The sequence below is a fragment of the Mobula birostris genome, chromosome 2, assembly GCF_030028105.1.
Source record: "Mobula birostris isolate sMobBir1 chromosome 2, sMobBir1.hap1, whole genome shotgun sequence".
NCBI classification, from domain to species: domain Eukaryota; kingdom Metazoa; phylum Chordata; class Chondrichthyes; order Myliobatiformes; family Myliobatidae; genus Mobula; species Mobula birostris.
This window is the reverse complement of record NC_092371.1, coordinates 26,154,057-26,179,002: the sequence shown is the minus strand read 5'-3', so window position 1 is coordinate 26,179,002 and position 24,946 is coordinate 26,154,057. Positions and strand designations below refer to the sequence as shown.

At 44.8% G+C, this 24,946-nt stretch overlaps 1 protein-coding gene across 1 annotated transcript; it reads right to left on the bottom strand.

The window, feature by feature from the left end:
- Nucleotides 1–733: 733 nt before the first annotated feature.
- On the bottom strand, nt 734–23,767 carry LOC140210494 (phosphoenolpyruvate carboxykinase, cytosolic [GTP]-like). The gene is made up of 9 exons (XM_072279490.1): nt 23,756–23,767; nt 12,074–12,327; nt 9,105–9,286; nt 7,651–7,854; nt 7,350–7,537; nt 7,080–7,242; nt 4,814–5,170; nt 3,752–3,847; nt 734–1,188 (listed from the first exon to the last, which is right to left on the bottom strand). The coding sequence occupies exons 1-9, from the start codon at nt 23,765–23,767 to the stop codon at nt 734–736; spliced, it is 1,911 nt and encodes a 636-aa protein (XP_072135591.1).
- Nucleotides 23,768–24,946: the final 1,179 nt, after the last annotated feature.

Genomic DNA, 24,946 nt, shown 5'->3' with positions numbered 1-24,946 from the left:
CTGACCTTATGTAAATAATAATTAAGAGCAGCCCAGATTAAAATGTCAGAACACTTCAGGATTAAATTAACCCAAGCATCCTCAGAGTAGTTCAGTGGATATTGTCAAAAGTATTTGATAACAAAAGCAAATGTGGATTTCCACCTATATATATTAATGCTTAAACCACATTATACAATTTGGGCTGTATGAAACTTGACAAGGCTTTTTATTATAAAATTAAAAAAAATCAGAGTATTTAAAAACTTTATTTATTTAATCGTAAGCAGAAAATGTTCTTCGATATCGTTCAGGCAGTCTTTTCTGCAGTTTGGGTAACCCTCACCCTCTCACCCTTCTCTCCCCTCACCCAATGTGACTCTATACCGAAATATGCTTTCTGTTCTTCATTCAGTACAAAACAAGGCTGTACTAACCCTGGTTTCTTAAAGTAACTCTCTAAAATGGCTGCCCCTTGAACACGTATGTACTCTGGCCAAAGACACACGCGTGCAAAAACCACAAACCGTGGCCTGAACTCTGAATCTCCCCTTAGATAACAAAGAGTCATTGAGGCCAGTTGCCTCCACTGGCTGTCAGTGAGTTCAGTGCAGGTCAGAAATAAAATCACAGGAAGGGTCTGCTCTTTTCTTCAAAGTTGGAACCCCTCTAACTAGATCGCCCATCAGGAGAAATTTTATATCTTTATATTTCTAAACATGGTTATTGTTCTATTCTTATCAACTGGCCTTTGTTACAAGCGATTTATTCTCAGTTCTAACTGCAGCAGCTGATTGGCTATTTCGCTAGGAAGGTCATCGTTGACCTGTTCTTCAAAATATTTTCTGATCTCTTTTATCTCCCCTCCCCAGAACTCCCTGTCGATACGGAACAGCTCATCCATGTTCACGTTAGCCAGGCCGTCGAGGTTCAGAGCTCCATCCTTGGGAATGAAGCCCAATGGAGAGAACTTGGCGCAGTCCTCCCCCTCAATCCTCCGGAACACCCACTCCAGGACTCGCGAGTTCTCGCCGAAGCCCGGCCACAGGTAGTTGTTGTGCTCGTCCTTGCGGAACCAGTTGACGTGGAAGATCTTGGGAAGCCTTGAGCAGGGCCTATGCCCCATGCTGAGCCAGTGGGACAGGTACTTGCCAAAGTTGTACCCGAAGAAAGGCCTCATGGCAAACGGATCGTGCATGATGACTTTACCTGGTGAAGAACGAGAGAGGAGTGGTAAAGAACTGGTAAAGAACGAGAGAGGAGTGGCAAAGAACTGGTGCCCAGGGAAGCATGGGGGTCACTGCTTCATGCGTCTTCAGTGTGCAAACAAACTCCTTTACACCACAACCTTCGTGCTGGACTCAAATGTAAAGGCACAGCTTACTGGTTTATATTGAACAAAGACAATGCCTGTTGGAATGGGTAGCACTGTAGTAAACATACTGGGCACAATCCTGAGCCATGGAACTGGAAGCAAATATTCAATTTGCTCCAAGGCGCATGTGGAATTAACATTCAAAAGTAAAATGTTATGCTCTGCAATATTGACAGATTCTCAGAGAAACCCATTTGGGACATGCATAAAGACATGTGAAGTAGTAGGAGCAGGCCATTCAGCCCATCAAAGTTGCTACCCTGGTCAAGACAAATATGGATGATTATTTTGTTTATATAAAGGGAGAGTGTGGAACAGGCCCCTCCAGCCCAACGAGCTGCACTGCCCAGTGGCCCACCTATTTAACCCTCGCCTACTACAGGTCAATTTACAATGACCAATTAACCTACTGACCGGTGCTTCTATGGTCTGTGGGATGACACTGGGGCAGCCGGAGGAAACCCATGTAGTCACAGGGAAAACGTATAAACTCTTTACAGATGCACCAGAATTAAACTCTGAACTCTGATACCGTGAGCTGTAATAGCATCACGCCAACCGCTACGCAGTGTGGTGTATTCACAATCTCGTTGCCATATTCCTGTCTCTGTCCAGCTCCTAGTCTACAAATCTGGCTATTTCCTTTAATATTATCAGTGACTTGGTGTCTAACCCCGTGAATTCCACTGGTCCCTCTCCCTCTGAGAGTGTAGTAACTACACTTCACCTCAGTCCTAAATGTCTTGCCCCCATATGCTGAGATTGTGACCCCTTGCTCTAGACTTCCAGCCAGAGGAAACATCCTCTCTGCATCCAGTCTGTCAGTCTTTATCAGAATTTTGTCTGTTTCCTCACATTCTTCCAAATCCCTGGTGAAGATTTAGAGATACAGTGTGGAACAGGCCCTTCCAGCCCAGCAAACTCCACCGCCCAGCAGCCTACCGATTTAATGCTCGGCGATCACAGGACAATTTACCCTGACCAATTAACCTACCAACGGTACGTCTTTGGACTGCGGGAGAAAGCTGGAGCACCTGAAGGAAACCTACGTGGTCATGGGGAGAATGTACAAACTCCTGACAGGTCCGAACTCCAGCCCATGAGCTGTAGCAGTGTTGTACGAACTACTCTGCTACCATGACACCTTCTTAACTCAAGAGAGAATCCTGTGATCCCAGGAATCAGTCTGGTGAGATTCCGTGCAATCCAGAATACAGTAAGTATTGTCCTTCTTTAAGGACAGAGTCCAAAGCTGCACACAGTATTCCCACGCGTGAGGCTACTCAAGGACTTTTGTTGCTGTAATGAGACATTGTCCCTCCTGTACTCAAACCCTCTTACAACAAAGGCTAACAGACCACTTGCCTCCTCAACTACACCTATCAATTACTACACAAGGACCCCGAGATCCCTTTCGACATTTCCCAAATTATTATCATTTGAATGATTTTACTTTCTGGTTTCCCTGTTAAAGAGAATAACTTTACATTCCTCCACCTTACCACTGCATCTGCCATGTATTGCCCATGCTATAAAATATAGAACATAAGCACAGTACAGGCCCTTCAGCCCACAATGTGGTGCTGGCCTTTTAATCAATCTAACCCTTCCCTCCTACATAACCCTCCGTTTTTCTATGTGCTTATCTAAAAGTTTCTAAAATGCCCCTAATGTATCAGCCTTTACCACCAACCATAGCAGGATGTTCCATGCACCCACCACGCTTTGTGTAAAGAATTTATTCTCTGACACTCCCCCCCATTCCTCCCCCAATCACCTTAAAACAATGTCTCCTTGTATTAGTCATTAATGACCTGGGAAAAGTCTCTGGCTGAACGCCTTGTCTGTGGCTCTTACTATCTTGTACACCTCTATCAAGTCACCACTCACCCTCCTTTTACCCAAAGAGAAAAGCCTTTCTTCTCCCAACCTGTCCTCATAAGACGTGCCCTCTAGTCCGGACAGCATTCTGTTAATACTCATCTGCACTCTCTCTAAAGCTTCCACATCTTTTCCACAATGAGAGTAATTTAAATTGCCTTGAAGCCTCCTGCATCCTCCTCTCAGCTCTAACTGTTCCACCATTTGTGCCATTCACAAACTGGTATTTGTTTCCCTTATCCGTGACTTTCATATATTGCGGATACACACGGATCCCTGGCGGTACCTTGCTATTGACTGCCTGTCCTCCTGTAAAGCACCATTTGTTCCTACTTTCTTCTTCCTGTCAGTCAACCAGTTTTCATCCATGCCAGTTTATTATCCCAGCCCCATGTTCCTCACTTTCCCATGCACATTTCTCAGGTAGGACGTCAAGGGCCTTCTGAAAACCCAGATGCATTGCATCCCCTCGGTGCATCACTCACAGCACACCCTGCCCCAGTTCCTCCCTCATACCTTTGTGTTCAGCTGCAGCTGTAGCCTCGGATCTCATGGCTGCTCCAACGAACACCCCGTGCTGCCAGTTGAACGCTTCGTACACCAGAGGGACCCCTGCAACAGAACAGGACAGGAGGGTTTTGATGGTGACAGCTGACCCACAATGTGAAATATGTTTGTACTTTGCTATCCCTCCTACGCTGTCCCCAGCCAAGGCTCATCTGAATTGGGATTGTGATCATATGGTGGTGGGATGGGTGATCTGCAACGTCCTGATGTAGACCAGGAAACTCCTTTGACCTTCATTCATTCTGAAAAATTTCGGTTGTGAACTTAGTCCATTCCTATCACGTTTATATAATTAATCATATCAATGTACCCAGATACAGTGAAAAGCTTGCCTTGCACAATGTTCATACAAATCAGACAGCACAGTGCATTGAGGTAGAATAAAGTAAAACAATAACAATACAGAATAAAGTGTAACAGCTACAGAGAAGGTGCAAGATCATGATGAGGTAGACTGGGAGGTTAAGAGTCCATTCCATTGTACAAGAAGCCATTGAAGAGTCCTATACAGCAGGGTAGAAGCTGGCTTTGAGTTGGGTGCTACATGCTTCCAGGCTTTTGTAACCCTCTCCACAAGATGCTCTGTGATTTGATGGAAAATAATGTGAGATCTATAATAACTTCCCAAATACTGCCTCAAGGTGCACCACAGATAACAGAGACAGAACTTAGCTTGGACATCGTCTCAAATCTAGATGACAACACTTTGTCAGATCTACACTAGAACTGAACACACACTGTTTCTCGGAGGAGAGCCCAACCTCGTGAAACAGAGAGGGATAGAGGCTAGGACCGATGGACAGGTTACCATTAAACATTTCCCTCTGAGCCAGAGACACCATTTCAAGTTGCATAACCAGGTTCAAACTTGGACCATTTGATTTACAAAGACTCCATTGAGAAAATGGAGTGATGGAGCTCCCTGAGCTGTGGCTCCTATTCGAAGCCAGAAATCTACAGAGTATGTTTCTAATGCTTATTAGTACTGCTTTATAGAATAGATCTTTGTACCATTTGGCCTTCGCCCTCCGAAGAGAATTGCTTCAATGGGAACGCCTTCAGGAGACTCCCAATTCGGATCTATGATCGGACACTGCCTGGCGGGAGCACAGAACCTGGAGTTGGGGTGTGAACACGGTTCTCCGTCTTCCTCGGTCCACCTTTTGTTCTTCCACGATGTCACTGTGACATTGGGGGGCAGAGTTTCATTGATGCCTTCCCAGTAAACACCACCATCACTGGTCTCTGCCACATTGGTGAAGATGGTGTTCTTACAAATGGTCTTCATGGCGTTTGGGTTTGTATCCATCGAAGTCCCAGGGGCGACACCAAAGAAGCCATTTTCTGGGTTGATTGCCCTTAGGTTTCCTAGGGAAAGGAACAAGGAGGCCAGGTTATTAACAGACCCGCCATGTTCACATCACGCACAGTGGTCAGAATAAATTGAAAGGATGAGGCAGTAAGTCTGATTTGACATTGGCTTCACAGGAGAAGCCAGAGGGATAGACGGTCTCCTCTCTGACTGGAGCTTTGCGGATAGTGTTGTGCACCAGGGATTGGTACTGAGCCCATTCCTGTCGTTGTCTATATCAACAATCTGGACGATAATGCGGTGAACTGCATCAGCAAGTTTGCGGATGACACCAAGACTGAGGGCATGGTGGGCAGCGAGGAAGGCTACCAAAGTGTGCATCAGCTGTAGCAGCTGAAATAAAGGGGCTGAAAAATGCAGACAGAATTTAATGCAAATATGAGGTGTTGCACTTTGGCAGGACAAACCAGGGTAGGATTTTCACTGTGAATAACAGAGTACTGAGGAAACCAGTAGACATATGATCAGAGCAGTCTTAATACAGATGCATAATTCCGTGAAAGTGGTTTCACAAGTAGATAGGGTCATAAAGAAAGTTTTTGGCACATTGGCCTTTATAAATCAAAGTGCTGAGTATGGGAGTTGGCGAGTTGTACTGAAGTTGTCAGTGAGGCCTAATTTGGAGTATTGTGTGTGGTTTTGGTCACATACCTATAGGAAAGATATGAATAAGATTCAAAGAGTACAGAGGTAATATGCAAATATGTTGCCAGGATGACGTCGTGAGTTACAGAAAAAGGTTGGGATTTTATTCCCTAGAGTGTAGGATGAGAATGAGGAAAGATTTCATAAAGGTATAGAAAATATGAAGGGTAAATGCAAGCAGGTTTTTTCTACGGAGGTTGGGTGAGACTAGAACTAGAGGTCATAGGTTAAGGGTGAACGGTTGAATTAGCTGGCGGTTTGATGTTTATTTTTCAGAAGCCTTTTGTATGACGCATGGCTCCGAGGTTGTACACCTAATGGGTTCTTTTTTTTCCTCACTTTTCTGCTTAGTAAGTTTTTTTTGTTATCACAAACATTTTTTTAACCTTTAAGATAATGTCTTTTTTGAGACATTATAAGTGTTGTTACTTCAATGTACTCATGATATTTTTTCTGTATAATATAACAATAAAAAGAGTACAGAGGGAATACAACAATAAAAAGATTTGAAAAGAAAGAAAGAAAGGTCGAATATTTAAGGGGAACTTTTTCCACTCAGAGGGCGATGTGAGTGTGAAATCAGCTTCCAGCAGAAGCGGTGGACGCAGGTTTGATTTCAACACTTAAAAAAAGAGAAATGGGAGGAGCATGAAGGGCTATAGTCCACATGTGGGTCGAAGAGACCAGGCAGGATAACAGTTCAGTATGGACTAATGGGCCAAAGGTCCTCCTTTAGCGTGGCCGTACTCTATCACACTACGGCTTCAGGAAATTTACAAGGATGCAACCTGGTCTAGTGGGTCTGAGTAATACGGATGTAACTGGATCTTTATTCCCTGGAGTGCAGTGAATGCTGAGGGGTAACTTCGTAGAAACTATGGATAAGGCGGAAACCACAGTCTTTTCCCCAGAGAATAGAGGGTATAAAACTAGAAGGCACTACTAGTAGGCAAGAAGGGAGAGGTTTAATAGAGTCCTGAGAGGTAACTTCTTTTTACAGAAAGTACATGGAATGAACTGCCAGAAGCTGCCTTTCAGAGGGTACCATTGCAATATTCCACATGGAAGGAAGGGGTTTGTAGTCCGAATGTGGGCAACTGGGACTGACAGGGAGCATGCTGTGGTCAGCATCAACCAGATGGGCTGAAGGGCCTGTTTCCCTGCTGTATTATTCTATGACTCTCTGACTCTAAAACTTCCCCTTACAATTATTTTGTCTCATCTGCCTTCAGCTACAGAGATGTGTCAAAGTGAACAAACCTTGCTCATCAAATTTCATCCAAGCAATGTCATCTCCCACACACTCCACTTTCCAGCCAGGCAATGTTGGGCTCATCATGGCCATGTTGGTCTTGCCACAAGCACTGGGGAAAGCTGCAGCAATGTACTTCTTCTGACCTTTGGGGTTGGTTACTCCCAAAATCTGTGGAGGGAGGAGAGAGGCTGGTGAGAAACTGACGGCAGAAATATATTCCTGAGAATCTTCAGCTGCTGAATGACCCTTCACCAAGGGCAGCTCCATCTCCTTACCAGCATGTGCTCAGCCAGCCAGCCCTCATCCCTGGCAATCCTCGAGGCGATGCGCAGAGCAAAGCACTTCTTCCCCAGCAGGGAGTTCCCACCATAGCCACTTCCAAATGAGATGATTTCCTTGCGCTGAGGGATGTGGGCAACTAGGGTCAGCTCAGGATTACAGGGCCAGTTACTGACCAGCGGCTCTACACACAAGAGGCAGATTGTCACCAGAAGATCAATACATAATCAGACCCCATCCCCCCAAACACTCAGACAGCAACAACCCTTTCTTTCAAACAGTAGGATTCACACTCACTCTTCAATGGTAGGGGACACCCCACTGAATGGAGACACTTCACAAATTGGCCACTGCCCAGGGACTCCAGCACCGCTGATCCCATACGAGTCATAATCCTCATGCTGACCACAACGTACGGCGAGTCTGTGAGCTGGACGCCAATTTTGGACAGAGGTGACCCCACAGGTCCCATGCTGAATGGGATCAGGTACATTGTACGCCCTGAAGAATGAAAGCTGGGGTAGAAAGTCACTGATGGAAAAATCCTTATTACTGAAATATTAATTCAGATTTAGTCACTGCACATATCTACTCTGCAAAATACAGTAGGATTCCTGTGGTTTGTACAACCTACACAGTAAAATTCAGCAGGTTCTACACTGCGAAATACGGAAGGGCTTTCTGATTTGTAGAATGTACATTGTGAAATATGGTAGGGTTTCTGATTTGTACAATTGAAATTGTGAAATACGATAGGGTCTCTGATTTGTACAGTCTACACTGTGAAATACTTTAGGGTCACTGATTTCGACAATCTACACTGAAATACGATAGGGTCACTGATTTCAACAATCTACACTGTGAAATACGATAGGGTCACTGATTTCAACAATCTACACTGTGAAATCTGGTAGGGTCACTGATTTCAACAATCTACACTGTGAAATACAATAGGGTCACTGATTTCGACAATCTACACTGTGAAATACAGAAGGGCCTTCTGATTTGTAGAATATACATTGTGAAATATGGTAGGGTCTCTGATTTATACAATTGAAATTGTGAGATTCGGTAGGGTCTCTGATTTGTACAATTGAAATTGTGAAATACGATAGGGTCTCTGATTTGTACAGTCTACACTGTGAAATACTTTAGGGTCACTGATTTCAACAATCTACACTGTGAAATACGATAGGGTCACTGATTTCAACAATCTACACTGTGAAATCTGGTAGGGTCACTGATTTCAACAATCTACACTGTGAAATACAATAGGGTCACTGATTTCGACAATCTACACTGTGAAATACAGAAGGGCCTTCTGATTTGTAGAATATACATTGTGAAATATGGTAGGGTCTCTGATTTATACAATTGAAATTGTGAGATTCGGTAGGGTCTCTGATTTGTACAATTGAAATTGTGGAATATGATAAGGTCTCTGATTTGCACCTTCTACTCTGTGAGCATCAGTAGAACTATTTGATTTGTACAAGCAGTGCTGTTAGGAAATTTGTTTGTAATATCTGTGTTTGTAAGCTGACCTTGTCACTGCAGAGTTAGGTGTAGGGTTGACACAGATCAGAAACCATGTTAGTATCCTGAGTGGTGAGGGATGTGGCCAACAGACATGTAACTGAGACTTGGACAGATCCACATGGAAGGTTCAATAACTCTGGCATAATTATTATTGTGAATGAGCACAACTCACATCAATGTACAGGGGTGGGAGGTTGAATTAATGCCTGTACCTTTCATACACTCTGGAAATCGTGCATTGAAGGCCTTTTCAAACTCCTTCTCTGACAGCCATCGCCCGAGCTGGCTCACTCCATTCTTTGTTATGGGAATGGTTTGCCTCTGCTCAGGGGTCACAATCACCGTTCTACTCTCCACACGAGCAACGTCCTTGGGATCTGTGCGAGCCAGCCAGCTGGAGGTGATGAAAGGTGGTGAGAATGAGCAGCAGTGACTGGTCGTTAAGGTCAGGCAGTCCTCACAGTTACAGCCTCACCGTAATCTGTAATCATTCAGAACCAAGGGCACCGTTCTGCCACCAATACGCTAATGCACAAGCCAGATCTGTAAGGTGGGAGTTCTGTGTTGAGTATAATGCACGTGTGTGGGGTGAAGCACCAAGGGGATGGGACAGTGAACTCTATGCATTGTGTTTTCTAACTTATATGGTTGTGCCTGTTGGTATGTGGTGTCCCTGAAAGAGGCCTGGATCCATGTTCTGCCTCAAACTGTAATGATCAGCCATGCTGATATTTGCCACTTGCTTTGCATCAATGAGTGTTCCTCCTTGTCACTTTGCAAACTAGGAATTCTCCCTCTGTGCAAAATGTTGCAACAAGTGAATCACTGCACATTTGCCATAAAGAGTGTGATGATATTATAGGTATGTGCAGTTAATTCGGTGCCCTAGCAACCTCAATCAAGTCCTGCCAACACTGTCGAGGTAGTGGAAATAATATGCTCACAAAGCATAATTCGTTTATTTCTATTATAGGTCAAGCAACAATTCCTCAAATTTTCACTTCGTTAACCTCTTACAGTTCTTCACTACTGTACAAATAATTATTTCTTGCTGTCCTCGGAGTGAGAATTCTTGCTCTGTGTTGGGTGTTGCAGGAACTGGAACACTGCTCGTTCACCATCAGATAAAGATGCAGGACACGGCCATTCGGCCCCTCGTTCCTGCTTTCCCATTCACTGGCTGATCTTCCACTTCCTACACTGATCTCACCTTCCTCATTTCCCCTCAGATCCAGAACTCTATCAAACTTGGTTTGGAATTTACTCAGTGACTGGGCCTCCACTGCCGTCTCAGGCAGAGCACTGCAAAGATTCACAACACTCTCGTGAAAACATTCCAGTCTGATTGCCTTACTTTGGAACTACGACCCTGATTACAGAATCCGCAGCCGGGGAATCACCATCAGGCTCGTTAAGAATTTTGCATGGATTATTATTAGTGCAAGGAAAACTAATACAAGAGAGCATGCATTTAAGGTGAGGGGGTAAACTTCAAAGGTGTCACGCTTGCACAGGATAGGCACCTCTCAGTCTTCACTCAACTAGGAGATACCTGCCACTCGTTTCCAACTTGTCACCTGCAGCCTATTTAAACCCAGCTCTCATCCACAGTCTTTGTTCACTCATCGAACCAGCCAGCCTCAACCAGTTGCTCCTAGCCTTCAGTTATCTTGTTGCCTGTGAGCTTTGTATCTGATCTCCCTTGTTTTGTGGCCCCTCATGGCTTGTTATTTTAAAGCTGATTATTAAATTTATCATGCAACGCTAAATCATCTCAGCTGCTCTGCTTTGGGTCAAACCTCCTCTATGTTTCCTTACACCATCCTACTGTTATTAGTCTCCTTTGTAGGATAAGATGGACTCTTGAGGTCATAATATACCTCGTTATGATATACCACTTTATCATTTACCTGTACCACACAGTTTTGGTAACGTATTCACTTTATTCTGTATTGTCATTGTTTTACCTTGTTCTACCCAAATGCACTGTGTAATGATGTGATGTGTATCAACAATATATCAGACAAGCTTGGTACTGAACCTTGGGGCTTGTGACAATAGTAAACCAATTCCAATATCAATACCAGTCACCGTGTGCTGGCAATGAAGGGGGTGAATGTTTAGGGTGATGGATGAGGTAGCAACTTTGTGGACTGGTTTGATATCAGAATGATCAGAAATGTGTATTGGGAACAATGAGCAGGAATGAGGGCTGAAAATGAGACAAGTGATTTTGTCCAGATTAAGAGGGGAGTTAGATAGTTTTGTGTTCTCTCGTCTGACCCATTTAAATTTTATAGCAAGAAGATTCTAAGGGAGATTAGCAGTATACCAGGCATGGTAATTGGTAGATAAATTTAAACAACCTAGGATATGAAAGAGAAGCTCTAAGAAGGTACCTGTTGAACATTTGAGCAAGATGCTAAGGAACATCATTTCTGTGAGTTGGAAACTCAGAGTGTTGTGGAGCTACATTCATTCCAAACCAACGTATGGAAGCAAATGCTGGACGGTATCAAAGCAAAATGAAGGAAAACTCAAAGCTGTAGGAATGTGGTTTTTGAGAAGAGTGATGAAGATATCGTGGAAGGACAGAGTAACAAATGGGGAAGTGTTGCGAAAAGCTTGAATAAGAAGAGAGCTGATATCATCAATCAGGAAACAGCAGCTAGAATTTCTGGGACAGGTACTGAAGAAAGAGAAGCATGAACATCGTGCAGTGACGGGAAAAATTGATGGAAGAAAAGTTGCCATCGGCAGCACATGACAGTTATGAGCTACATCAAGTGAGGGACAGGCAAAAAAGTTTTGAAGAGCTTCTTAGAACTTTTCAGAGTAAAGACAGATGCATCGCCCACGTCACATAATGATGAGGATAGTGGTGGTTTGATCTCATTCATGGTGTGCTGGTTGACTTTGCCGGGAGCTGTACTCATCCCGATAGTCACAGGATGCACACTCCATCACCACCCCAACTTGTAGATGGTGGAAGGGTTATAGGTAGACAGGTTAAAGGTTGCAGGCCAGACAATACGCTGCCTCCTTGCTCTTGTGGCCATGGTATATGTTGTGATTGTTAATGGTGAGGGATTCAGAAATTAAAATGCTGCTGCTGTTCTGTGGGTGAAGTGAAACTTAGAGTTGTGTATCCAAATGCACTGCAGAGAGGGAAGCTACCCACCAGTTCTGGTACTTGTGTAGGCGTTTGATCATTCCCTGCTCCTCCATCAGGGACAGAAGCTGCCTGTCCTCTTTCTCGCTTCCATCGCAGATGTGGATGCTGGCTGGCTGACACAGCTTCGCACTCTCTTCCACAAAGTCTCTCACTGCTGGAGTCAAGCGGTTCAGATCACCTTGAACCACATTCAGGGCAGGTGAGGGCTGAGACTGGAGCTGCAGGGTCAACTCTTCGTCAAGGAACAGATCATCGAGAATCTGCAAGCAACAATTAAATCACAGCTGAGAGCTTAGCTTTCGTAGCTGGGTAGCTCATTGGAAGTGAAATGCTCATTAGGTAGGGAAGCCTGCTTTTACTGGAACAGGGTTAATTTAACCTTGGGTGTTTTTTTTAAAACTCTCAGTGGTCTGGAGCCAGAGTACATCTCAAATCCTGCTCGAACTCTCGGGTCTTCTGCTGGTCTCTTAAATTTAAACCATCTCCCTCAAAAGAAAATTGGCATGTCAGCTTTTTTAATATATGCTCACAAACTGTGGAACTCAATCCCTAAAGTTATAAGAGATGCGAGACCCAGTTGACACTTTTAAATGCCAGCTCAAAACCTATTTATTTAACCTTGCTTTTAACTAACATCTTTTTGACTTTTATTTTCACTTCATCCCTTTGAAAAGCACTTTGAGCTACATCATCTATATGAAAATTGCTCTAGAAGTAAGTTATTAATATTATTAATAATTTTTATTTAGAGCTACAGTGCAGTACATGTCCTTCTGGGTCACTGAGCACACCACCCAGCAACCCACTAATTTAACCCTCGCCTTGTCACAGAACAACTTACAGTGTGCAATTAACCTACTACCTGGGACATCTTTGGACTGTGGGAGGAAACCAGAGCACCTGGAGGAAACCCACAGGCACACGGGAACTAATGTATAAACTTGCTTACGGAGGACACCAGAATTGAACTCTGAACTCTGATACCCCAGTCTGTAATAGCCTTGCGCTAACTGCTACACTGCCATGGTGCCCACATGACACAATTTAACTCACACAAAATACTGCCAGAACGGCGGGGTAGGAAACGAGTAAACTGTCGACATTTCAGGCCGAGACCCTTCATCAGCACCATGAAAAAGAGGAAGATCGTGGACTAGGAGATCACCCATCTGCAATCTATCTCACATCTAGCAAGGATTGGAAGACCACCTGTCTACAATCTTTGAACATCAATTTCTCAAACTTTCGGTAATGGCCCCCCCCCCGACACTTTCACCATTCTCATTCCCGTTTCCCTCTATCACTTATCTCCTTACCTACCCATCACCTCCCTCTGGTGCTCCTTCCCCTTCCCTTTCTTCCACTGTCTTCTATCCTCTCCTATCAGATTCCACCTTCTCCAGCCCTTTATCCCTTTCACCCATCAACTTCCCAGCTCTTTCCTTCATCCCTTTCCCCTCTCCTGGTTTCACCTATCACCTAGCTCCTTGTATTTCTTCATCCCCTCCCCTCGCCTTCTTGCTTTGACTTCTCATCTTTTTTTCCTGTCCTGATGAAGGATCTCAGCCAAAACGTCGACTGTACTTTTTTTCCACAGATGCTGCCTGGGCTGCTGAGTTCCTCCAGCATTTTGTGGGTACTGCTTGAATTTCCAACATCTGCCGATTTTCTTGTGTTTGTGATGCAATTTAACTCAGCAAGGTTCCCAAATGAGGGAATGCATGCTCCACATTTTGTTTTCAAAATTAGTGATCTGTTCAAGCTAGTGTATCGACATAGAGGGAACAATACTGAACGAACACTGAAACTAATTACTGGTTGCTTAACTTTATTGGTGAGAGATAGATTATGTATTCCTTTAACACATTTGGCATATTTAATACTTTAAGGCATAAGTGACAAGGGCGACTGTTCCGCAGTGGCAATTGTAACTGAAACACATCCATTGTGAATATAACCCACTTGTAATTGTCAATACAACCTCACCCAGTGGTTCAGCCCACTTAAATACCATCTCTTTTCATGTGTTCCAGGTCTCAATTGTTTCAGACTGAAGTGAGGTGACACAGAACAGGAGAGGAAACTGAACTGCGATGTAACACTTCACCTAATGCAGCCCCTCACACTTTGGAGAGAAGCAGTGCACTTGTAACATGCCACAGCAAGCAGAGTGGTGTAATTCAGCTGCTTCACAGAATCAGTCAGCTTACACTCACACCACCCACCCCATTACAGTGTAATTCAGCCGTTTCACAGTATCAGTGTACTTCACCCCCCGCCGATTATCAGTGAATGTCAGTTCGTGTACACTGCCCCGCCCACCCGCATTATGGTGTACTTCAGTTGGTTTACACTGACAACCTCCCCCCCCCCCCCCCCCCATTATCGGTTTACTACAGCCAGATGACACTGATACCTGTTTGGTGGTCCCAACTCAACATCTGCATTTGTTTCTCCCTCAGTAACTGAAGTCATGTGTCCACGCGCTAAAGCCGGGGATGAACTCAGCTCCGGTCCTGTGGGAAGGAACTACCGAAGCACCAAGGTCAAGCTCAAACGATGAAGTTCCCTGGCGTTCCCTCTGCTGTACTGTCTCCCAAGCAGGTGCTCTGTATCTGGTGGATGTGGGAACAGAAGGGGGGAGGATTCCAGTCTTCAGCTGCTGCTTTCCCTTCCCCTTTCCTACTTCCCACTCCAGGCTTCTCCTAGAGCTGCTGGGCTTGGTCCCAGCATCTTTCATCATCCCATCCCAAGGCTAATGAGGAGGGGAGAGTCTGTCTGTTTTATCCTTGATCACACACAAAGTCTAGAAACAACCTTGGTCAGAAATGGAGTGATCGAGCTCCAGCTTTTCACCTCCAGTCAGAAAGAGAACTGGTGGTGCCATATGCACGGCAAATTGCCCTTGATGGCAGACTGTTTGGGATTTAGTGGTGGAATTCTTCATTCTGAGAGCTGTCCAGGGACTGTCATTGAAATCAATCCAAACTTGTCACTTAATTCATGAAGCTGAATTAGTAGTGTCAATCTGGATGCTTCATAATTTGAATCAGGATCAAGACCATGTTTATGAACACTGACATACATCATTGAATTTGTTGATTTGTGGCTGCAGTACATTGTAAGACATAAAATTACTATAAGTTACAATAAAAAATAATAACTAATTAAATATGAAAGCAAAGTGATAATGCTGAGCCTTTATAAAACACTAGTCAGGCTGCACTTGGAGTGCTGTCAACAGTTTTGGGCCCCATATCTTAGAAAGGATGTGTTGTTGTTGGAGAAAGTCCAGAGGAGGTTTGTGAGGATGATTCCATGAATATATGAGGTGCCTTTGGCAGCCTTGGGCCTGTACTTAGAAGAATGCGTGGAGATCTCATTGAAACTACCGAATGTTGAAAGGACTAGATAGGCTGGATGTGGAGAAAATGTTTCCTATGGTGGGTCTGTCCAGAACTAGAGGGTACAGCCTCAGAATTGAGGGACAACCCTTTAGAATGGAGGTAAGGAGGATTTTTTTTTAGCCAGAGAGTAGTGAATCTGTGGATTGCTCTGCCACGGACTGCAGTGGAGGCCAAGTCCGTGGTATATTTAAGATAGAAGTTGGTCATTTCCTGATCGGTCAGGGCATCAAAGGATATGACGAGAAGGCAGGTGTATGGGGTTGAGTGGGATCTGGGATCAACCATGATGGAATGGCAGAGCGGACTCGATGGGCTGAATGGCCTAATTCTGTTCCTATGTCTTAAGGTCTTATAAATAAATGAACATAGATTGACAGTGCAAAGGAGGAATAGCAAGGGAGTGCTCATGGACTACACAGAAATCTGGTGGCAAGGGGGAAGGCACTGCTCCTAAAACGTCGAGTGTGGGGCTTCAGACCCTTGTACCTCCTCCCTAGAGGTAGTATTGAGAAGGGGACATGTCTCAGATGGTGAGGCTCCTTATCGATGGGTGCTGACTTTTGAAGATGTCATCTATGGTGGGAGGCGTGTGCCCATGATGGACAGGCTGAGTCCACCATGCTCTACAATCTCTTTCAATCTGGTGCATTGGAGCCTCCACACCAGATGGTGGCGCAGCCTGTCAGAATGCTCGCTACCATACAAGAGCCATTGCTGACCTACCAAATCTCCTCAGATGAATACACTCCCGGCATGTCCTCATCACGACTGCATCAATGGGCTGGACTGAGATGCATACTCTGAGATGTTGATGCCCAGGAACTTGAAGACATTCACCCTTTCCACTGCTGACCCCTGCCGCCGCACCCCCCCCCCCCATGAGGACTGGTGTGCGTTCTCGTAATAATCCCTCCTGGATAATACTTAGACTGTTGCCAGCATGGCAAATCTCCCTCGGTCAACAGAAAATCAGACCATCAGAGAAGGATTTGCATTTGGAATCGCTGGTACCAGCTCAAAGAGAACTTTCTAGTAGCAAACACAGCAAGGTCACACAATCTGCAATGAGGTAATTATTTTTTAAGTTGTGCTCTCTGTGGGATAAACATTGACCCTGCAGGGTGATAAACAGCCACTCGGCACTGAAGCCTGCTTTCTGTATCTTAAGTAATCTTTAACTAGCTGTCTCTGACCCCTCATTGAGAACAAATGGAAAGTTTTTATTCCAAAGCAGGGCTTAAATGCTGCAAAGATCAACTTGTTTAAGTTTGTTTTGTGGTAACTACAACTGGCTGAGTGTGGATGGAAGTTCATTGATCTTTGGAGGTATTTAAATGGTACTCTTGCTCCTCGGGATGTCACAATGTACAATTGTCGTCTATCCATTGGTTCAGATTGCTGCCCCTTGATTTTCCTCCATCCTGTCTCGTCCTCATCCTCTAATAGTTTTAAATAATGTCATCCAAATTCAAACAATTTATGCAGTGATCATGCAGATCTCCAAATCGATTCATCCCATTTCAGTGCTCTTGACTAAATAAAATGAAAATAGCAAATCTGTCTTTACCAGCTCCGATGAAGGTCCCAGGACTGCAACGTTGACTGTTTCACTTTCCACAGGTGCTGCCTGACCCGATGAGTGGCTCCGGTTTTTCCTGCTGTTATTTTAGATTTCCAGTCCTGGCAGTCGGTGATTTTATTTTCATCAACCAGCTGTTTCCAAAGAGGGGACAACTCACCAGAATGGGCAGTCAATCATCCTCATTTAAAATGGATGGGTTATGACGAATGGTTAGAAAAACCTTAAGTTTTGACATCCAGCAAAAAAAAATGATTAAGGTCGTGCAAACTATTGAGGTAAGTGACTGTACTTATTGTGTAGGTGCGGATGTTATTTCAAAAGGAATTAGTCCTAGAGTTATAGAGCACTACAGCACAGAAACAGGCCATTTGGCCCATCTAGTCTGTGCTGAACCAATATTCTGCCCAGTCCCATCAACCTTCACTTGGACTATAGCTCTCAATACCCGTCTCATCCAAACTTCTCTTAAATGTTGAAATTGAACCTGTATCCACTACTTCCACTGGCAGCTCACTTCACACACTCACCACCCTCTGAGTGAAGAAGATCCCCGCCCCATGTTCCCCTCAAATATTTCACATTTCACCCTTAATCTATGGCCTCAAGTTCTAGTCTCACCTGACTTCGGTGGAAAAAGCCTGCTTGCATTTACCTTATCTATATCCTTCATAATCATGTATAGCTCTGTAAGTCTCTGCTCAGTCTCCTGCGCTCCAGGGATTAAAGACCTAAACTACTCATCTATTTAGGGAAAGCCTAAGGAGCTTTCCCAAAAGCTCCTCAAGTCCCTGCAACATAATTTTCTCTGCACTCTTTTAATCTTATTGATATCATCCCTGTAGGTGGATGATCAGAGCTACACAAAACAAATTAAGAAATGAAATTTAAGTCAGAGTAAAGAAAATTTAGAACAGAACTTAGAGTACACTTTTCTCTGAGGATATTTCCTGTTCTGGAAAAATATATTGAATTTGAAAGGATACAGTTAAATTTTCTAGTCTAATATTGAAACTTTAGTGGTTAAGATCAGGGGAAAGTTTTGTAAGTTAGCTTCCTAAGACTGAGGAGCAGTAGCCCGTAGGGTCATTGGGGACCCAAGCCATCCCAACCACAATCTATTCCAGCTGCTACCATCGAGGAAGTGGTACCGCAGCATAAAAGCCAGGACCAACAGGCTCCAGGACAGCTTCTTCCACCAGGCCATCAGACTGATGAACTCACGCTGATTTGAGTGTACTCTATATTACATTGACTGTTCTATTTATTATAAATTACTATGATTGCACATGGCATATTTAGATGGAGACGTAACAATGATTTTTACTCCTCATGTAAGAGTATGAAGGATGTCAGAAACAAAGTCAATTCAATTCGATCTCGTCAAAGTAGAAGAACAGAAAGGAGCAGTCTCCTGGTGGTATGACATATTAGAAGGTCATGATATTATAATTGGCGCTTAACAGTTGGGAAGCAAGAGGAGAAAACAATTTTTCAGGCAGTGGACAGTAATGACCTGCAATAAATGTCTCTGAAGATCTGGATTAATTAAGTCGTTCAAGGGTGTGATAGATTGAATACAAAAGGTTATGAAACAAAGAGAGTTAGATGTAGATCAGCCACGAGCTTGCTGATCGTTGAAAGGCCTCCCTCCTCTGTTCCTTAAGTTCAAAGTAAATTTATTATCAAAGAACATACTGAGTTTCTTGTGGGCATTCACAGTAAATACAAGGTACACAATAGAATCAATGAAAGGTTGCACCCAACAGCACAGTCAAACAACCAATGTGCAAATGATAACAAACTGCAAATATAGAAGGAAAAAAAAATCATAATAATAATAAATAAATAAGCAATAAATATCAAGAACATAAATTGTAGAGTCCTTAAAAGTGAGTCCATAGATTGTAAAATCAGTTCAGTATTGGGGTAAGTGACGTTATCCCCTCTAGTTCAAGAGCCTGATGATTGGAGGATAATAACTGTTCCTGAACCTGGTGGTGTGGGTCCTGAGGCTCCTGTACCACATTCCGAATGGCAGCAGTGAAGAGAGAACATGGTCTGGATGGTGGGGCTCATTGATGGTGGATGCTGCTTTCCTGACACAGCACTCCATGGGGATGTGCTCAGTGCTGGGAAGGGCTTTACCCATGATGGACTGGGCCGTATCCACTACTTTTTGAAGGCTTTCAGTTCAAGGGCATTGGCGTTTCCATACCAGGCCATGATGCAACCAGTCAACATACTCTCTACTGCACATCTATAGAAGTTTTAGATGGCATACTGAATCTTGGCAAACTTCTACAAAAGTAGAGGCACTGCTGTACTTTCTTTGCAATGGCTGTTATGTGTGGAACCCAGGACAGAGCTTCTGAAATAGAAACACCAAGGAACACCAAGGAATTCAAAGTTTCTGAACCTCTCCAGCTCTGATCTCCTGATCAGGACTGAGTCATGGACCTCCAGTTTTCTCTTCCTGTAGTAAAAAAACAGCTCCTTAGTCTTGCTGACATTGAATGAGACGTTGTTGTTGTGGCACACAGGCAGATTTTCAATCTCCCTCCTATATTCTGATTTGTCACCACCTTTGATTTGGCCAATGACAGTGGTGTCGTCAGCAAGCTTTAATATGGCATTGAAGCTGTGCTTAACCTGACAATCACAAGTATTGTTAGCCAGAAGGAACTACAGTCTACAAATTAGTAGATTCAGATGAATCAAGGACAGGGTATAAACCAATTGTCTTTGTTTCCCCCCATTTTATGGACTCTGAACTGATCCTTGCCCTGGGATAATCTTATCAGGGCAATTGAATGTGGGCACAACGAGCTCCAGGTAATGACCTGCTAAACCTGAGATCATTCTCAGATGTGTAGCTACTTATTATGTAAAGTGCCCGACCTACCAAAGAGGCGATGTGTAATCTCGTTAGACTCTGTCTGGGTTGCCTAGTTTAACTGATTTGGGCCAGTCAGAGTTGAAAGGCACAAATACGCAAGGTTGGGGTTGGGAAGAACCATGAAACAATGTTGGTTGTAGCACTGGACTAGAACCAGTAAGAAGATGATGCAGGTAGGTCAGGTAACCTTGAGCCAATGAGATGGAGATCCACCAGTTCAACTGGTGAGGAACACGACAAAAGTCAGGAACTCCAAATATTTAATGATGATAACTTCAGCAATCAGAGAACAACCATCGTGGATGAGGAGGACCCCACAGACACGTGGAGTTCAGGACCACGGGAAATGCCTTGCCAGCGTAGACACCTTTCCCGGGTAATACTTTTTCTTTTCATTGACTGTTCATTAAAGGTCAGGAAAATTTAGTTAGTGCAATGAATTTATTTAGTGTATAAATTCACATGCTTGTTAATTTAGACAATAAAGGTACTTGTCGGTAAATAGAGATCTCTCTGTGTTTCTCTGCTCATTATTACAAGGGGTGATTCTTGCAACAGTATAAAGTGAGTAGAGGACGGGGTCAAGCACACAGGCTTGTGGTGCATCTGTGTTGATGGAGATTGTGGAGGATTAAGATGTTGCCAATCCAAGCTGACTGAGGTCTGCAGGTCAGGAGATCGAGGATACAGTTGCACAAGGAGATATTGAGGCCAAAGTCTTGAAGCTTATTGCTTAGTTTTGAGGGAATGATGGAATTGAATGCTGAGCTGTATTCAATGAAAAAGATCCTGATGTATGCATCATAGCTGTCCAAATCTTCCAGGGTGGAGTGAAGAGTCAATGAAATAGCATCTGCTGTTGACCTTTTGTGGTGGTAGGACAAATTGGAGCAGATCCAAGTTACTTCCCAGGCAGGAATTGATATGCTTCATCACCAGCCTCTCAAAACACTTCATCATTGTGAATGCAAGTGCTACTGGATGAGTCATTGAGGCAGGTCACCTCGTACTTTTTAGGCACTGGTATGATTGAAGTCTACCTGAAGCAGGTGAATACTGCAGATTGCCAAGCGAGAGGTTAAAGATATCGGTTTATGCTCCAGCCTATTGATCAACATAGGTCTTTAGTACTTGGCCGGGTACCCCGGCTAGGTCAAATGCTTTTTGTGGGTTTACCCTCCTGAAGGATGCTCTCACATCAGCCTCAGAGTTGGAAATCACAGGGTCATCACGCCTGTGATACTTCGTGAAGGTTCCTTCATGTTCTGACAGTTAAAGCGAACATAGAGTGCATTGAGTTCATCTGGGAGCGAAGCTTTGTTGTCCTCTGTGTCGCTTGGTTTCATTTTGTAAGAGGTGATATTATTCAAACCTGCCACAGCCGCTGAGCGTCCTTCAGTGATTCAGGTTTGGTCTGGAATTGTTACTTCACACGTGAGATGGCTTTCTGGAGGTCATACCTGGACCTTTTGTATTTTACATGGTCTCCAGAAATCAGTGTCACTGACCTGGCCCTCAGCAGATTGCAGATCTCATGGTTCATCCAGGACTCTAAATGATGTTGTGGGGACACACTTATCTATAGCTGTTTTTATAAAGTCTGTGACAACCATGGTGTAGTCATTCAGATCCTCTGATAAGTCATTGAACATGACCCTGTAGCCACTCCTCTGACTCTCACAACCAGCTCTTTGTTGTTCTAATCTCTGGTGCCTTTCTCTATAGCTTTTCTCTGCATGCAGGTAGAAGGAGGACAGCCAAGTGATCAGATTTCCCGAAGTGCGGTCTAGGTGTGGAACGGTAGGTATTCCTAGTTGTAGTATAGCAGTGGTCAAGTACTAAAGAAGCTGTGTCGGCCCGAAATGTCAACTATTTACTCATTTCCATAGATGCTGTCTGGCCTGCTGAGTTCCTCCAGCATCTTGTGCGTGTTGCAATGGTGTGTTGGATCCCCAGGCGCTGCAGGTGATACGTTGATGATAACTGGGCAGAGATTGCTTCAAACAACCCTGAATGAAGACCCCAACAATGATTTGAAAGGTATTGGAGTTGGCTGGTTGTTGTTTGCTGATAGCGGCACTCAGTACCTTGAGTGCCTGCTTAACATCGGCCTTTGACAGTATGTTAACCGCAGTCAGCATCATAGAGGAGAGTTCTCTTGCTCAGTAGAACAGCTGGCACTTAATCAGTAGATGTTCCAGGTTGGAGAACGAGAGTGCGATAAGACTGCTGCATCTGAACACCACAAAGAGATTATCATGAAACATAGACACCCCACTTTTTCCTTCTCTGAATCAGCAGTCTGGTTCTTCCTGTGTATCAAGAAGACCTTGGGTCTTGCTGATGTACCCAGCATGTAAGGAGTGAGCCATGTCTCTGTGAAACAGAGAACACAGCAATTCCTCATTTCCCTCCAACATAGTAATCTTGCCCTTAGGTTCTCAATCTTGTTCTCCAGTGACTGTACATTTGCTGGGTAGATGAAGTTTCAGTCGGGCTTGAAGTCCTCCCCTACTCCCTCTCTTTCAGCCATGGCAATGTACCTTTGGCCGCTTAAAGGTGCTGTACCCACATCCTCTGGAGTTAAGTCCATGGAGTCCTTCAGAAGATCGTGAAATCACTAGTTCATTGAGGTGGTTCAAAGATATTTTACTTAAAGGGAAATTACAAGCTGCAGATTGCAGTGAGAGTAGTTCAGAAGAAGTATATTTAGAAGTTTTGTAAAATGCCAGCAACACGTCACCGTGGTTCACCAGCGCCACCTTGACCAATAACAGAGACATAAGCAAGGCTGGATAATCATCCTAGGAGACCATTGTGAAAATTACCCTGACAAGTTTTTTGATGCAGCAGCACCAGTTGGTGGTGGAAAGTCCTGTCCTCGGGGAGTTGGACTGGGCTCTTCCAGGTGAGATTCACCCTAGCATACTGACGTTTACCAGCACCATCTGTCCAGATGTTGAAACCAGCTCCTGCGATGCTGAATTGTGCTTCGCTGATGGAAAAGGGCACCAGAATGCGCAGACCAAAAGCTACGCTTCCAACAGCTGGTGAGGTAAGGATCCTGGTGGGATGGTGCTGGTGTTGCTGCAGGGATGTAGCTGTTTGCACATTTCTGCCTGAGCTGATGGTATTGAGCATAGCCGCTGTACTGTTGCAGGGCTCACGTTGTTCGACTTTCACGCTCATGGTGTCATGGTCCAGTCCGTGAAGTCCGCATTCCGGTTCACGGTCCGGTCCATCAATTCCCTATTCCGGGTTTTCCTGTTTTCCCTTGTTCCATTGGGTACCTTAATTGAGGCACCTGATTCTCGTTGTGGGCTGCCACATAAATACCTCTCAAACCTGCTGGACTGTTCACTCTCCCTTCCTTCTGAAACCTTCACCTGAAACCTTTGCCTGCAATCTCGTCAGTACCCCCGTCAAGTTAAACGACCAGAGTGAGACCGGAGCCTTGCCACGTCAAGAGAAGGGACTATCTACCGTTGAGCTTGGACCTGTCTCTTTGTGTTCCCATGTTTAGTGTCTGTGTTCTGTGTACGAGTCCCAGCCCTACATCCTGTTCCCAAGGAGGATTCCCGGCTCTGTTTTCTGTGTTCCTGTGCTCAAGTCCAAGGCTCTGTGTTCCTGTGATCCAAGACCAAGTCCAGGTGCTGTGTTCCAGCCCTGTCCAAGTCTGAGCTTCGTGTCCTCGCCCAGCCCAGGAGTACCTCGCCCAGCCCAGTGCTGGAGATTCCTCGTCCTGTGCTGGAGATTCCTCGTCCTGTGCTGGTTCGTCCCCACCCGAATCCTTGGCAGTTTACCTTGGCAGTCATCCCGGCCCTGTGTCTTGGAAAGGGTCCCGGCCTTGCGCTCCAAGGAGGAGCCCCGGCTCCGTACCCAAAAGCCTAACTAAGACGAATTCAAGAGCTGAACCAAACCTAGTCCAAGAGCCTTGTCCCGTCCTGTAGCCACATCCTGTCCTTGCCAAGATCCTAGTCCTGAGTCCTTGCCAAGATCCTAGTCCCAAGTCCTAGCCTAGACACAGGTTCCAGTTCCGAGTCCCAACCAAGACCCAGGTTCCATGTCCCTGGCCAGACTCTGGTTCCGGAGTTCTGAGTTCCTAGTCCAGGCTCCTTGTTCCTAGTTCCACGTCCAGGTCCCGTCCTAGCCCAGTCCCTGAATCCTAGTCTCATCCAGGGCCTGTGTCAATGTCCAGCGTCGTTTCTTCCTGACTCACCTTGCTATCTCGATAACCCTAGTCCTGTTCCTTGTACTTCAGTGTCCGTGTCTGCTTCCAACGCCCCCTTGCAACACATGGCCAGCCCAGATCTATTGCAGCCTCCATCTGAGTGGTGAGCCTTTATGCCACAGGTACCTGGAGCCACACAACGAACCAGTCCGTGAGGGCCATCGCCAGTGGTGGCCTGCAGGTGGAAGGAGGGGTTTGACCACAAGCACTGAATACATATGCTTCCCCTCACTCTCCCCTCTCCATGGCAACCACAGTAAGCTGTGAATTATGCTGCTGAGGAGAGTGTTCCTGCTCCTCACACTCACTGGTGCCAAAGATGCTGCAGCCGCAAGCTCCCTGTGCTATTTCTGTGTAGATCATGATTTAATGTTATCACCTTTTAATTGGGGAGTCTCTGTGCTAAGTAAAACAGCCTTTTAGTGCAGTGAAGAAAGACAAGCAGTTTCAACGCAAATATAGTCCCAATACACTTGTCTTTGACTTATAAGATATCATGCCACACAGCACATCATCTCAATGGGCGGTGACGTTTAAACAATGACCCAGCTTGTATTAAGGCTATGCATTTTTCACTCAGATCCCCATTGCTTCTCACAAAATAGCAAAAATCCCAGAAACAAATGCTGCTGCCAACTCCCAAGGTGTGCTTACGGCTGAAACGTAAAGCAAAATAAAAGCAGGAGGTGCTGGAAACGTACAGCAGATCAAGCCGCACCCATGGAGAGAAGAGCGAGCGTTAATGGTCTCGTCAGTGGCAGAA

Excerpts from the sequence above, each read along its gene's own strand:
- LOC140210494 (XM_072279490.1), bottom strand. Across the intron at positions 5,171-7,079 it reads GATGAAATTTGATGAGCAAG|GAAACCTAAGGGCAATCAAC; the intron begins GTTTGTTCACTT and ends TCCTTTCCCTAG. Across the intron at positions 1,189-3,751 it reads AGCTGCAGCTGAACACAAAG|GTAAAGTCATCATGCACGAT; the intron begins GTATGAGGGAGG and ends GTTCTTCACCAG.